Source organism: Camelus dromedarius, chromosome 20 (genome assembly GCF_036321535.1).
Source record: "Camelus dromedarius isolate mCamDro1 chromosome 20, mCamDro1.pat, whole genome shotgun sequence".
Classification (NCBI taxonomy): domain Eukaryota; kingdom Metazoa; phylum Chordata; class Mammalia; order Artiodactyla; family Camelidae; genus Camelus; species Camelus dromedarius.
This window is the reverse complement of record NC_087455.1, coordinates 2,914,349-2,928,369: the sequence shown is the minus strand read 5'-3', so window position 1 is coordinate 2,928,369 and position 14,021 is coordinate 2,914,349. Positions and strand designations below refer to the sequence as shown.

General features: G+C 52.0%; 1 protein-coding gene across 2 annotated transcripts in view; it reads right to left on the bottom strand.

Moving 5' to 3' along the window:
• Window positions 1-13,292, bottom strand: part of TRAPPC9 (trafficking protein particle complex subunit 9) — a 404,385-nt gene extending 391,093 nt beyond the window's left edge. For both annotated transcript variants that reach the window (XM_064476810.1, XM_064476811.1), the window contains exons 1-2: window positions 13,198-13,292; window positions 7,639-8,232 (exon numbers count right to left, since the gene is read on the bottom strand). In XM_064476810.1, the coding sequence (XP_064332880.1) occupies window positions 7,639-8,222 (584 nt within the window). In that variant the 5' untranslated portion in view covers window positions 8,223-8,232; window positions 13,198-13,292. The remainder of the gene's footprint in view (window positions 1-7,638; window positions 8,233-13,197) is intronic.
• Window positions 13,293-14,021: the final 729 nt, after the last annotated feature.

The following is a 14,021-nucleotide window of genomic DNA, read 5'->3' as shown; positions in this document are numbered from 1 at the left end:
AAACAGCAGCTGTATCAAATTTCCTCTCACCAAGAAAACAATCTTATCAAGGACAAAAACCCCTATGGAAATCCGAAAGATCTGAGTTTCTAGCTAAATGAACGTACTGATCCCAAAACAAACCTAAACCCTACAGGGTCTCACTCGAACGAGCTCAACAAACTCCTGGAACTTAGCTCTTCTGTTCCAAATGCTGGATGAACTAAGATCATCACACAAGGCAGAGAAGGAGAGAAGAGGAAAGTCAGCCTGGCCTCCGCCTGTTTTCTTCCAGCCACAAGGCACCGCTGGGAGGGCCCACTAACAAGCCCTCCCCATAAGAAAACACTACATCCACACTGTCCCTGCCGCCCCCACGCAGCCCCGCCAGCCCCCTCCCACTGGTCACCTCGCCAGACCGTGAATGGTCTTCTAATGACCCTCCCACCCTCCCACTTGGTAGCACCCTCCCCATCCTCCCCAGTACACAGACACACACAGACACACACAGACACACACACGTACACACACACACGTACACAGATACACACACAGCCAGGGTGGCCTTCCCAAAGCACAAATCTGATTAGGTCACTCCCCCACTTCAAACCCTTCAGAGGTTCCCTGGAAGAGTTCTACCCCCACCCCCAACACTGTGTCCTGCACACCCAGCCTCACCACCGTATCAAGGTCCCCAGTGACCTCAGGGGCCACCTGCCCTTCTGCCTAGCTACCTCCCACTTGCCTCCGGGCTCCTTTTGACTCTGTTTCTCAAGGAAGCCTTCCCTGCCTTCAAACTCCACACTTTGGGTTAGGGGCCCCTCTTGTGTTCCTAGAACATTCTACAGAGTCAACTTCTGACACTGATAAACTCCCAATAGGCAAGTACGTTTTGCTTACTATTGTGGGTCTACCCTTCCCCACTAGGCACTAAGAAGCGTGTATGTTGGGAATAAACGAGTGCAGGGGTGGGTCTCAAAGGGACAGACAGAACTGCTCTCACCCATCCCAACCCCTCTTTCTGTAGAACATCAGCAGAAGCAAAACCGGGAGTACCTCTCCTGTGGATCACTTCCTGCTGACACCCTTCGCTGCCTCCTCTGTGTCAGTTCTAGTAAAAACCAAGCTCCTCCAAAGCCCTCCACCCCAGGCCCTCTCCAGTGGCCTCCCCAGCAGGGGCACCGTCCACCCTGGACCACACAGGGCACTGTCCCCGAGTCCCCTCCCCACAAGCCTCCAGGCCTCTGCTCAGGTTGCGCCTGCCACTGAGCCACCCTCCTGGCCCCTTCTCCTGGCTGACTCTTACTCTGTCCTCAGAACTGAATGCAGAGCCCATTTCTTCCAGGAAGTCCTCCCTGATAATGTCCTTTAGCTCTCGGCTGGGCTCCCTCTACAGCAGCACTGCATGGTGACCATCTGGGTGTTTGTTCACCTCCTCCTTTGAGACCATGATCTCTCTGAGGCCAAGCGGGAAGAAGGAGCCAGAGATGACAAGAGGGGTGCGAGGAGCAAAAAGCAAAATCGCAGCCCAGGTCTCAAATTCAAGGATTCTTTCTCAGGTAAAAGAATAAAATGTTTCACACGTATGCAATTTGGGTACGATTTTTGTGGCTCATGGAACACAAGGGCTTTGGTGTTCTAGTGTAAAAACCAACTTACGTGCAAAGAAATATATATACTCAAATCCAAAGGAAACCAGAGCTGCTCAACAACAGTTTGCAGTTAAAGTCCAAAGGAACTTCGATAAAGGCAGTCTCTCTCTCCCTTCTTTTTTTCCTGGCAACAGAGTTTTAGAAATAGCTGCATGACTAAGTGATGGCTACAGCCCATGATTCTGCGCTGGAGTGTTTGGGGCTGAGGAAGCCCAGATTATGTGCATCGTGTAAATGCAGTCACATAACACACCACAGGCGCCCTGGTGCTGGAGCCGAAGTTCCAAAGCAGACAACCTTGCGCTGGAAGACAGCTCTAAATAGAAAGTTAAGAAATGCCATGTTTCGTACTCAGTTTCAGATACTATATGGGCCATTAACTGACAGTGCATCTTGTCTAATGAAACCTGAAAATAAACCGTCAAGGTCAATTTTCTCCATCTGATCCGTTTCATGATAACGCTGGATACTAAAACCTCGCTCCGTGCGGAAAGCTCAGGCCTGCGCTGCAGCAGAGTTACATCCAACGGAAGAAAGCCGATCAGGGGAGAACTGGAGAGTTTCCCTTCAGAAGTGACCTTGCACCTGTCCATCATCTGCATCCACGTCATCGTCAAAGGAGTAAGATCCTACGACTCTGGGACATAAAGCACTGTGATGCTTCCGAACCATCAAAGAGCTCTGAGCTTTGTGAAACAGATCTGAGGCACTTAAATCAGAGACCTTTTCTGAAAGGCTCCAAAACCGATCCAGATGTAACAGGGAGGTACCGGAATTAGCAGAGAGAACTCGCCCTTGAAGTGTGACAAGGCCATGCCTGAATCCTGCCACAGCATCTACTAGCCGTGTGATGCTGGGCTAATTACTTACCCTCTCTGACAAGGCTTCCCAATCTGCAAAAGGGGGCTGCCACTGCCCACCTGGGAGGCAGGGATGTGGTGTGAATGACACATGCAGGCAGGGCGGCCGACTGTACCTGACACAGAGCCTGGCTAGTGTCCCTCCGCTGCCCTTCTCCCCTTTTAAAGTTGCACTGTTCCACCTGATAAGTATTGAGTCCCCGGGACAGACTGTCTGATTCACTGATACATGCCTTACTTACCCTTAGGAGGCTAGAAAAAGAACTGCTTCCTCCCTAGTAACTATCAGTGTTCTTAAGGGTTTGGGGTTTTTAAGTCTATTTTGCGGGGAGACACTATTCCAGAACTGTCCAACAATCCCTCTACGCGTCAGCTCCCCCCCAGCACCCCTCCCCTCTCACCCTAGACTCCCTGTCTGGTCGCCTTTTGTCCCTGGGAAAGGGAGTCCGCTGGGCTGGGGGGGCTCCCAGGCCTCCCTCCCTCCCTCCCTCCCTCCCTCACAGGTGAGTGTGACTGCCTTCTCCCCACCCCCAACTCCAGCTCCCCCACCCTGCTGCCACAGCATCTTCCTAAGATGCACCCCTGGCCACGTCCCTCCCTTCAGCACCTTGAGGATAAATGGCATTTGCTCCGAAAACCCCAATGACCTACGAGTGACACACCAAAGCTGCATGGCCTAGGCTTTTCTCCAACCCAGCCACAGCCCTGCCCTCCCTCCGCCTCAGTCCACACCTGTCGAGATGAGCTCGTCCACACACACAGCTGGAAACACCAGCTAAAACTGACGACTCCCAGCAAATCTCTCTGGTTCGGCTCCTTCCCCTGAGCCCTAGGCTCATAAACCCCAGCACCAATTTGAAGTTGTCACTTGGACGACAAATGGCGTCTTAAAATGCCTCACGTCCAACATTTCCTCTGGAATTCGACCCCCCCACCCAGCAGATACCTCCCAGTCTCCCGGTCTCCCGCCTTTTAGTACCAGTCCTGGCACCCGCCCAGCTGCTTGAGGTCACATCTGATTTCCCCCATCCCTCCCCCCCGGCCCTGCCCTGAAGTCGGTGCTGTCATTTCTGTCTCTAAGTCCGTCTGGACCCTGGTTCTGCAGAGACCACGGCAGGGACCCTGAAAGCTCACAGCAGGATGCGCTGAGTCACAGTCCTCCGAAGGTGCTCCCTGGAGGGGGAGGCGTCTCCTGGCACCAGTCACCTCAGAAGACACTGGACTCTCGCACAGGAGGCCCAGGAGAAGGGACTCGAGGTTCTCCTGTGGTCTGAACTTCAAAGTGCCCGAGGTCTAGGGGAGCTCCTAGTTAGTGGACATATCAGCCAGTGGGCAGGTGAGGATGGAGGAACCCAGGCAAGGCTGTTCTCACTCCGACCCCCAGGCTCTCAGGAGCCACGGGAAAGGCCCTGCATCCGGGACACAGCCCGGCCGTCACAGACCCCAGCCTGCATCTGCCAACCCGCACAGCCTCAACTCCGCCCACTTGCTACGCTTACTTCCGTTCTGTCCCGCACCCCACCTCCAGAATGTGATGGACCCTTTCAGGAAGTCTGGCCTGTCTCAAGTGAGACCAAGTCAGTGAAAGGTGAGGCGTCCACATTTGGACCAGAACGTGCAAGGAGAAACAAGGCCTTGTGGCCAGCATGACGGTGGTGGCCAAACCCTTCCCCTGGGTGAGATGAACCTCAGGTGGGCTGGGAAGGGGAATGTAAGGTCCTAGGTCAGCCAGAGCATCTCCCTTCACAGCTGACCTGGAGTTTCATTACCCCAAACTAATAACATGGCCATCAGTGGTGGACATTAGCCACAACAGATACGGAATCAGCTATTTACTGCCAACATGAGTTAAGAGTAAAGGGTGGAGCAGGGAGGCTAAGGTAAACCACAGACCCCGCTCTGAATGCTCACTGGCTAAAGCAGAGAGGAAGCTATGGTCACTTATAAAGGTCCCTGCGTCCACTAGATCCAAATGAACCAACTATTTAGGAAAAGGCCATATTTTCCTGATACTTAGAAAAATCAGCTTCATAAAGGGAACAAAAGAGTAGCATGGATTTTAGACCAGCTTCCACCCCTTTATGAAGGCAAAGTAAAGTAAATGGCACGGTCAAGGTGGAAGCAAAAGAAAACCTGGTGACCGCTTCCTCCAGCAGCGTCCCTCTGCGGCCAGCACACTCCCCAGCCGGCCACGTCTTCACCGGTGACTGCCGGCCAGGAAGCACCGTCATGCACATCACACAGCGACAGCCAAGAACTACGTGCCGAGCACGTTCGTTTAAAAGCCAGAATCAAGCAAGGTGCTGCAGACTTTGACTTTCCAAGTTAAAATACCCCGTGAAAAATCCCTTGGCAGCCGCCTAAATTGATTAGCATCTCGCTTCCTCAAAACAAACAAAAAAAATTACGGGCTCATTTGTCACCAAGTATATGGAGGACCAAAAAAGTTCCTCAAAGCAAGGATTTTAACAGATATCAAACACCAGTGGGTTACATGCTAACAAAGCAAAAATTCCAAAAAATTACAAAATAAAAAGACGACCAGGATATTACACGGATCAAAGCAGCGGTTAAGGTTTTTGATTTTTAAAGCGATGGAGGCGGTGAGAAGGCAGCACAGAGGGCAGTCTAGCTACTGTCAATGCGGTGTGTTCACAGCCTACCTTTTCAGACCCAACAACACACTCACAGGGCAGTATGAGAGAAAAAGGAAAAGGAAAAAGGAAAAGAAAGAGGAACAAGCAAAAATTAGAAACACACAAGAACAAAAACAACTTTGACAGCATGTACAAGAATTTATGTGGCTGTGATGAGGCCCGGGCCACGCGTGGACATGAGTGAGATCAGGGAGGGCAGGTGCCGGAGGGGAGTGGCACTGCCATGGAGCCGCCAGCGTGGTCGGTGCCCCAGACCAAAACTCCATCTACGTGTACCTAGACATCTGTCGAGCTACAAAATGGGATCACATTTCAGGCTGGACATTTTTTCTCACTCCCACCAAGAGTAGCAGGAGAGAGTTAGGCTCTGATCCGGCACCAAATCACTGTTTTAAAAATTAGATGACTATGGGATAGTGAAAGCAAAAATGGAGTAAAATGTGTCTGATCTGAGCTCACTGGCATCGTTATCTCACTGACATTGAAATGCCGGCTGAGCATTTACAGTACCAGAACAGACAGACCCACCAGGAGGGAGGTTTAATGCGCTGCTGTATTTAGATGCCCAGAGCCGTGCCTGGTACACAAGGCTCTGGGTAAACATTGGTGACAGTATCAACCACTATGCGCCAAGCACAGTGTCCTGAAACTAGCTACTCCGCCAAATCCTGAGCACAGACTTCAAAAGGCAAAAACAAGCTGGCATTCTCTGGTGGGTCTGCAGACTCAGAGCCAAGAAGTTGATGAGCAAAAAGGTCACCAGTGCCTCACACGAGAAAAGAGGAGGCACTGGCCGGGGGCCTGGGGCAGGGCTCCTGGCTTCCACCACTTACACACCAGCCGGGGGGGGGGGGGGGGGGGGGGGCGGTCCCTGCAGACACAGCAGGCGCTGTGTACACGTGCAGCCCCACCTTGGGAGGGACCATCACCTGGGTGGCTACCTCGCCTGATGCCTGGGGCTCAGCAGGAGGCAACAGGTGAGGTGAAAGGAGCCGGCCTGGGAGTGGCTTGGTGCTGGCAGCTGTGCCCTTGGCAGTGCCCAGGCTCCTAAACCTGCTACCTCAGCTCCCAGGAGCAGAAGGGGAGCGCTGGCGTGTAGATCACAGGACCCTGAGAGGACTAAGTACAGATTGTGGCTATGACATGCCTTGCCCTTTCCTGAAGCCACAGAAACAGGTCCAGGGGAGGAAGTGAAAATTCCCCAGAGCCCGCCAGGCACCGCGCACAGGTGGGACTCAGGGCCCCTGTGCCTCTCACTCGCAGGGCTGGCCTGGACTTTCTCTTTGTCAACTCTCTGGCATCTTCTCCTCCAACTTACCAACAACCAGAAAGTCAGGTTTGACCTCGGGTAAGTTCAAGAAACATAGAGCAGCGACTCCGCAGGTCCTCTGACCCTCACCTGTGAGACCACCGTGCGAGCTCTCCAGAGAGGGGAGAACAGACTCAGAGCCTGAGGTCCAAGGCCAGGGGGGATGCAGCCACCCAAGTGCTCCCCAGCAAAAGGGGGCCACCTCTCAGCAAAGGCGTGTGTCTCACTCTCTGCTGCCGGAGGGATGGCACGATGGCCACACAGGGAAACAGAGCAGCAGGCAGAGAGGAGGCAGACGGCCCAGAAGAGCTTGTCTGCAATTCTAGGGCAAAGTGGGGCCGTGGACTTAATCACAGAGACAAATTCAGGACTGACCTTTCCCTGCTCTGTCCCATACTCCCTGTGACACGCCTTCCCCTGCATAAGGAGCTCCTTCGGAAGTCCCTGGTGACGTTCCTGATGTCCTAACCTGGCATGGTGGCTGTCAGGCAGGTAGAGGGGCCTGAGCAGAGCAGGTGCCAGGCTCAGGAGGCAGGAGACACCGGCTCCACCCCTAGTTCTGCTGCTTCTCGGGATTCAGCACCTCACCTATACATCAAAGGGACGGACTGTGCCCGGGGCAGGATGTCCAATAGGAATGAAATGTGAGCCGTGCAAAGAAAGTTTTCCAGCTGTCACATTAAAAAGGTAAAAAACAAACACTGGAAACTGATACTAAGAACAGATTTTACTTAATCTACTATATGTAAAATACTCCCATTTCAACATGTAGTCAACATAGAAAGTATCAAGATACTGAACATTTTTTCTAGACTAAGTCTCAGCATCTGACGTGCATTTGACCTAACGCACATCTCAGCTCAGACCAGCCTCCTCCCCAGCGCTCCCAGCCTCCGTGCCTGCGGCTACCCTACTGGACAGCAGCTCCAGGGGGTCCCACCAGGGGTCCTGGCTGAAACCAGGACACACTAACCCTCAAAGGATCTCCCTGAACCAAAGGCAGTCCCATTTTTAAAAGTCTGAAAACCAAAAAAAAAAAAAAAAAAAGTCTGAAAACCAGCAGACTGCACCTCCCTCCGTCCTCGGTGCAAGACAGCCCTGCTGCTTGCTCAGCCCTCTCTGGATGTAGGGAGGCAACCGCGGCACACAGCCAGGGGGGCCAGGCCTCCAGGTAGACTTACCTGCTGTCTGTGTCCAGTCCCACAAAGTCCTTCTTCTCAAACGGGACGCAGAGGAGGGGGATCTTGTCCCCAGACTTGTCGGTGGCCCTGTCTAGGCGCTTGGACTCGAGCACGATGAAAAGCGACTCAATGAAGTCCTCGATCCTCTTCTCCACCGTCCCGCAGTCCTCGTAGCTGGGGTAGAAGGCCACGTCGGTGCGCGGCTGCTCGGCGATCTCGCCCTGCAGCCCGAAGACGAAGAGCCGCGAGTCGTACAGCGTGGCGCCATACAGCTCCTTCTGCACGTGGAACTTCTCAAAGGTCTGCGGCCAGTCCTTGGCCGAGAAGCAGTCGGTGATGGTGACGAGGCCCACGACCTTGCGGTGGGTCTGGAAGTCGCCCCACTCGTTGTTCTCGGGCGGGTAGTGGTGCCGGTAGCGGATGTAGAGCACCCGCTGGGAGTCGCGCACGCTGACCTGGCTCACGGAGGAGATCCGCTTGTAGATGCGGAAGAAGTTCTCCTCCGATACGATGCCCACGGGCTGGACCACCACGAGGAGAGTCTGGTGGTCCTCAGCACACTGCATGTAGTCGGGGACACTCATGTTGCAGGCCCTGCCGAGAGGGGAGAGGAGGCTGAGGTGCACGCTGTGCCGTGCACCTCTGGGATGCGGTGATCCGCTGTGTGCCCACCGGAAGGCAGAGGAAGCCCAAGCAAAGACCTCCGTGTAACTCCAATGGCAGGAACCTCACCCTGGGCTGAGAGGAAGAGGACTGGGGGGGGGGGGGGGGCAATCTGGGGCACGCAGACGCTGGGGCAACCTGTCCCATCATGGACTTTAGACTCAACCCTCACCCTCCAGGAACTTCAAAATAATACATAGGCCAAGCGGTATGAACAGGATTTTTTTTTAAAGAAATCCCTGACTCCTAACAGGTCTTACTTCTACCCAGACACAAATGGCTCATGTGTATATTGTTTCAGAAAACCCTAAAATAGTATCACCCCAACTTGACACATGAAGAAACTGAGAGAAAGAGAGGTTTATCACATTGAGCAAGATTACAGAGAGGCCATATCAGAGGCCATATTTAAACCCAAGCCCCTGCTCCAGGGCTCACACTATAAAGCGCAACACACTGCCCCCCTCCTGCCCCCTCCCTGCAGTAACTCTCTGAAGAGTCTTTTCTGCACCACCTGGAAAGAACCAGAATCACATCAACTTTCAACAAAGAGCAGCCATGTCATCCCTTAGAGGACATACCCAAATCTGAAGGGTTGGGATGGGAGGAGAGATTTGAGTTTTTTGTTTCTCAAAAGGAGGCACAGGTTTAAAAGAAACTGAAAAACACTTATCTAGTCTAAGCCTTCCTTGTACAGAGAAGGAAACAGGCTCAGAGGAGATGAGGAAAGGGCCTTATTAGCAAACACTGCCTCAGCGCAGCACCAAGCCAGCCCTGGGCGCTGCTGGTGAAGGACGTGCAAGGCCCAGGAGAACAAGTGTTAGAAAAAAGGAAAGAGAAAAAGCACACAACCGCACCACGCAGTTCCAGCAGATTACCCAGCACGGGTGCGGCCAGCATGAAGGCGGGCTACATCAAGGTGTCACAGGTTATAGAAATCCAGAAGTCTGAGCCACAGTGGAAATTCCAACCTTCACTATGGTTTTTCCAAGTTCAGGCATGAGCTCAGCGGGCGCTTCGTGCCAGGCACTACACGGGGCCTGGAGTTCTCCCAAATACAGATCTCTGTTAACACGTATGCAAACCACATGCAGGCCCACCAGAAGAAAAACGCCCACAGACAAGACGGAATTAATGAAACTGAAAGCAGCCAACCAGCATATATTACTAGCAAAAAAGGATGCTGCTAGAAATAGACTCACGGACATAGAAAACAAACTGTGGTTAGCTGCGGGGAGAGAGGGGAGGGTTAGATTAGGAGTTTGGGATTAATACATACACATTACTATATATAAAATAAATAAACAACAAGGACCTACTGTAGAGCACAGGGAACTATATTCAATGTCTTGTGATGAGCTATAATGGAAAAGAATCTGAAATATATATATATATTATGTATGTGTATGTATAACTGAATGGCTTTGCTGTACACCTGAAACTAACATTGTAAACTGGCTACACTTCAATAAAAAATAAGAATTTAAAAAATAAATAAGTAAAAAAAAAAAAAAGCAACACCATAAAAATAAATAAATTAAAGGACGCTGCAATCCCATTAGCAGTAGGTGGCAGAGAACCGTGGTTGCAAGCACCAAGTCCACTGGATCACTCCAGCACTGGCTGTCACTCTTTCTGAACATCAGGGCGTCACATACCTCACAGCAGTTAGTTTTCTCTTTTGTGAAAGTCTACAGTTGCAACTAACGATGTATAAAATCTCATCATTCACAGACCCAACAATCAGTGAGGACCTCCCATGGGCCAGGTGCTGGAGAAATGAAAAGACAGGGTCCCAGATAAATTCATGGGTAGAAAACGTTTATGTCGTAAAGACATTAATTCTCCCCATTTTGATATATATAGATTCAATGAAATTCTCATTAGAATTCCTACCAGATTTTTCATGGAAGGTAACAAGTTAATTTATGGTCAGGAACAGCCAAGAAACTTCCGAAGAACCACCACTGGGGAGGGGTGGACAGGTCATTCATGTCCACTGTTCATGTCCTAGTACTTGCTTTAGAACAGTGGACATGAAGGACCTATAGCTCCACTAATATGGATGGGTCTCAAAGACATGACGAGTGAACAGAGCAAACCGTGGATTCACACAAGCAGCACAACTCCCTTTATGGCAAGTTCAGAAACAAGCAACACTAAACAATATATTGTAGAGATATTTCCACAGGTGGTAAAACTATAAAGAAACACTGAATTTGGATTGTGGTTGCTTGGGCGGCAAAGAGGAGTATGGCTTGGAAGGGAAGCAGCAGGCTTCAGAAGCAGCAGTTACGTTCTATCCCCTGAGCTGGACGGTAGACCCAGGGGTCCCTGTCGTGCTATCCTTTAATGTATTATAGATCTCAGAAATTGTGAAGAGTTAAAAAAGAAAGAAAGCCCGACTCCCAGGGGCCTAAGGTGTGGGCTTCAGCAGGCTGGCCAGCTGCAGAGCCTGGCCTCAGCCCTTCTCACGCGTCGGTAGGTCATGCTGCCTCTCCTGTGTGTAACAGTCGATGCACAGAAGAGGCAAGTGTGTACAGGCGCATAGCTGCCTGAAGACAGGCGGACTGTGGTCTCAGATACAGGGTGCAGACAGGAGGTGTTCACTTTCTCTAGTCTGAAGTAAAATGAGCCAAATACGAAAAATGGATACAACATCCATAAAGCTGAGCTTAAGTAAGTTTAGTAAGTGCTTTAGAGATATTCGCTATTATTCTTATCGTTTATTTTTAGGTTATGAACTTCCTTGTTTTCTTGTTGTTGAAACAGTCTTGCTTTTATAAAACTACAGTGAGAGTAGATGGTAGTTGTTTTCCCATCATTCTATCTGGGCAAAAATGAAACCTGACAAGCCCAGGACTGACCCTCCAGCGTTTAGGCATTTACCAATCTATGAAACCTGAACAACAAAGTCACCCTGGACTAAGAGATCCCTCTGGGTCCTTTCCAGTTCCAACTAGGCCTTGAAAAGAAGGCCAACAATCAAATCCACAACTCAGTAAACCTTACAGCCTCAAGCAAGAGTCTTCCCTGAAGCAGGTCATTATCAGCAAAATTCTTGTTCACTTTTGCCCCAGATTCAAAACATGCAAGAGGAGGAAATTTGTCTCACATAAAGTGGGAAAAGGACTGCACTGGGCTCTTTACAACTTACAACATTTAGACTTCAGAGGAATCCTAAGAAAAGAGCATTTCTAGCTTCAACCTGACAGATGAAGAACCCAGGCTCAGTCACCTGCTCAAGGTCTCCTAATCCATACGTGACAAACTGGAGCCAGGCTCCAGAGTCCACGGTCGTCCACTGGTTTCTTCAAGGGAGAATGTGATGAAATAAGCCCTGGCACTGAGTCACTTCTGGTGTCTGAGACTAATCAAATCCAAAGATTAAAAACATCAAGAATGTATTCCTTCAACTTGGTAATTCCTCAAAAAGTTAAACATAGAGTTACCATATATACAGCAAATTCTACTCCTAGGTAGATATCAAAGAGATTTAAAACATATGCCCACACAAAAACGTGTACCCAAACGTTCACAACAGTCTTACTAGTAATAGCCAAAAAGTGGAGACAGCATGAGGGTCCACCACCTGATAAATGAATAAACAAAAGTGTGGTCTATCCATACAATAGAATATTACACAGCTGTAGAAAGGAATGGAGTACTGACACTGCTTCAACATGGGTGAACCTTGAAGCATGAAGTTGAAAACATCCTGCAAACTGAAAGCCACACAAAAGGCCACGTGTTGTATGATTCAATTTACATGTAATGAATAAAATATGCAAATACAGAAAGTACAACTGTGGCTGCCAAGGGCTGCAGGAGGGGAGATTGCCAACAGGTATGGAATTTCTTTTTGAAGTGATGAAAACTTCCTGAAATAATAATGGTTGCACAACTGTGAATATACTAAAAGCCACTGAATTGTACCATTAAAATGGGCGGACTTCATGGTGTGTGAACAATATCGCAATAAAGCTGTTACATGAAAAAATATTTCTTGACAACTATTTTTCCCTCTGTATTACTAGTCTGCCCCACAATTTAAGAAAAACAAAAAACAAAACAAACAAACAAAAAAACCTGTCAGATCTTTAAGACTGCAATACTCCCGGGTCTTCGATATCATGCCTCTGGTGCTGCTGTTCCCGTTAATATCAGTCGGGCTGGACTAGTCAGGGGCTGTAACTATCTTTTTAAAATCAACAGTCACATGTTTCACCCTGGGTTGGGGGGTGGAGGATGTCACAGCCTCGTGCCTTCAGCTCATTTTTAACTGAATCGAGCCCTGCTGTCAACACTGTAATCCCTCTCAATATAAATGTGAAATCAACACGCACCCCCATCCCAATACCAGAAAACGTGTTCTGAGGCATTTACGTGGAGCAGAAACACCGGGGGAGGAGACCAAAGCAAGCACTGGCGCTCTCCTTTCCCAGGACTTCGCGGGGAGAGGCTGGGCTTCACAACCCGAGGATCCCAGCGGGGGCGCGGGCTGCAGCCCCCGACCCGGACACGGTCCCCAGACCCCGCCGGCCGGGGGACACGGCCGCCCGGGGAAGGGGGACGCGGCCGAGGAGAGGAAGCGGGGAGAGGACTCGCGGGCGGGACAGGGGAAGGGGACGCCGGCCGCGGACTGGGGAGAACCCGGCCGGGACCCGAGGGGCGGCAGGTGCGGGCCGGGGCGGGGACGGGGGGCGCGGTCCCCGGCAGCTGAGCACCCGGCCCTGGACAGTTGTGGCCGGGGCGCCGGGCAGGGTTACGGGCGGGCAGGTGGCCCGGACAGAGGTGGGCTGGAGCGAGCCCCTCAGCGGGACACGCGCTGACTCACGGACCGCCCTCCCGCAGCCGGCCGACCCCCGGCCCCGGAGCCCCCCACCTTGCACTTACACAGCCCGAGGCCCCGAGCCCGAAGCGGGAGCCGACGGCCTGGCGGGCGGCGGGCCCAACAGCCTCTCAGCCGCTCCCCCCGCTCGGCGCCTGAGTTTCCGACTGGCGGAGGCGCCGGCACCGCCCGTGCGCATGCGCGGGTCCCGTCCCGGGCCAGCGATCCGCTCCGGGTTTTGGGAAAGACGCCGAGGAAGCGAGGGAGGAGGGGGAGGAGGCGAGAGAGGAGAGGAGTGAAAAAGTGGAGGGAGGAGGAGGAAGAGGGGAGGGGGAGGGGAGGGGAGGGCGGAGGGGAGTAGCAGAGCCCGAGAAAATAGCTTTAGCTTGGGGGGTATTCCGAAGGAGGTGCCAGTCCTGCCTCTGCGCCCCTCTCTAACCCCTCAAGAAGCGCAGTTCCGATTTCACCTCCATGGTGGCGCCTCCAGCCAAGGCCACTGCGGAACCCGGACGGGGATCACACTTGTTGCCCCCACGCGGAGCTGGGGTTCGTGTCGCTCCAGGGACCAAGCACCTGCAGGTGTTGTCACCAATGCTCAGAACTACTTTGGGGAGAGTTTAAGTTCCCATTTTTACAGGCTGGGAAACTGAGGCAGCACGGTCTGGGCCTTAGCTCTGCTGTTCCAGAGGCTGGGGGCGGGGGCAGGGGCAGGGCCGGGTGGTGGTGGTTAGGGATCAGGAAGCAGAAGGTCAGAGCCCAAGGCGGGGGCACACTGCTCAGTGTTGGCTGCTTGTCCCCATCCCAACCGGGTAAACCACTCCCCACCCTCGGGGGGCCGTCAAGGTCTCACAGTAGGTCTCCCCACCCCCCACACACACCACACCACCCC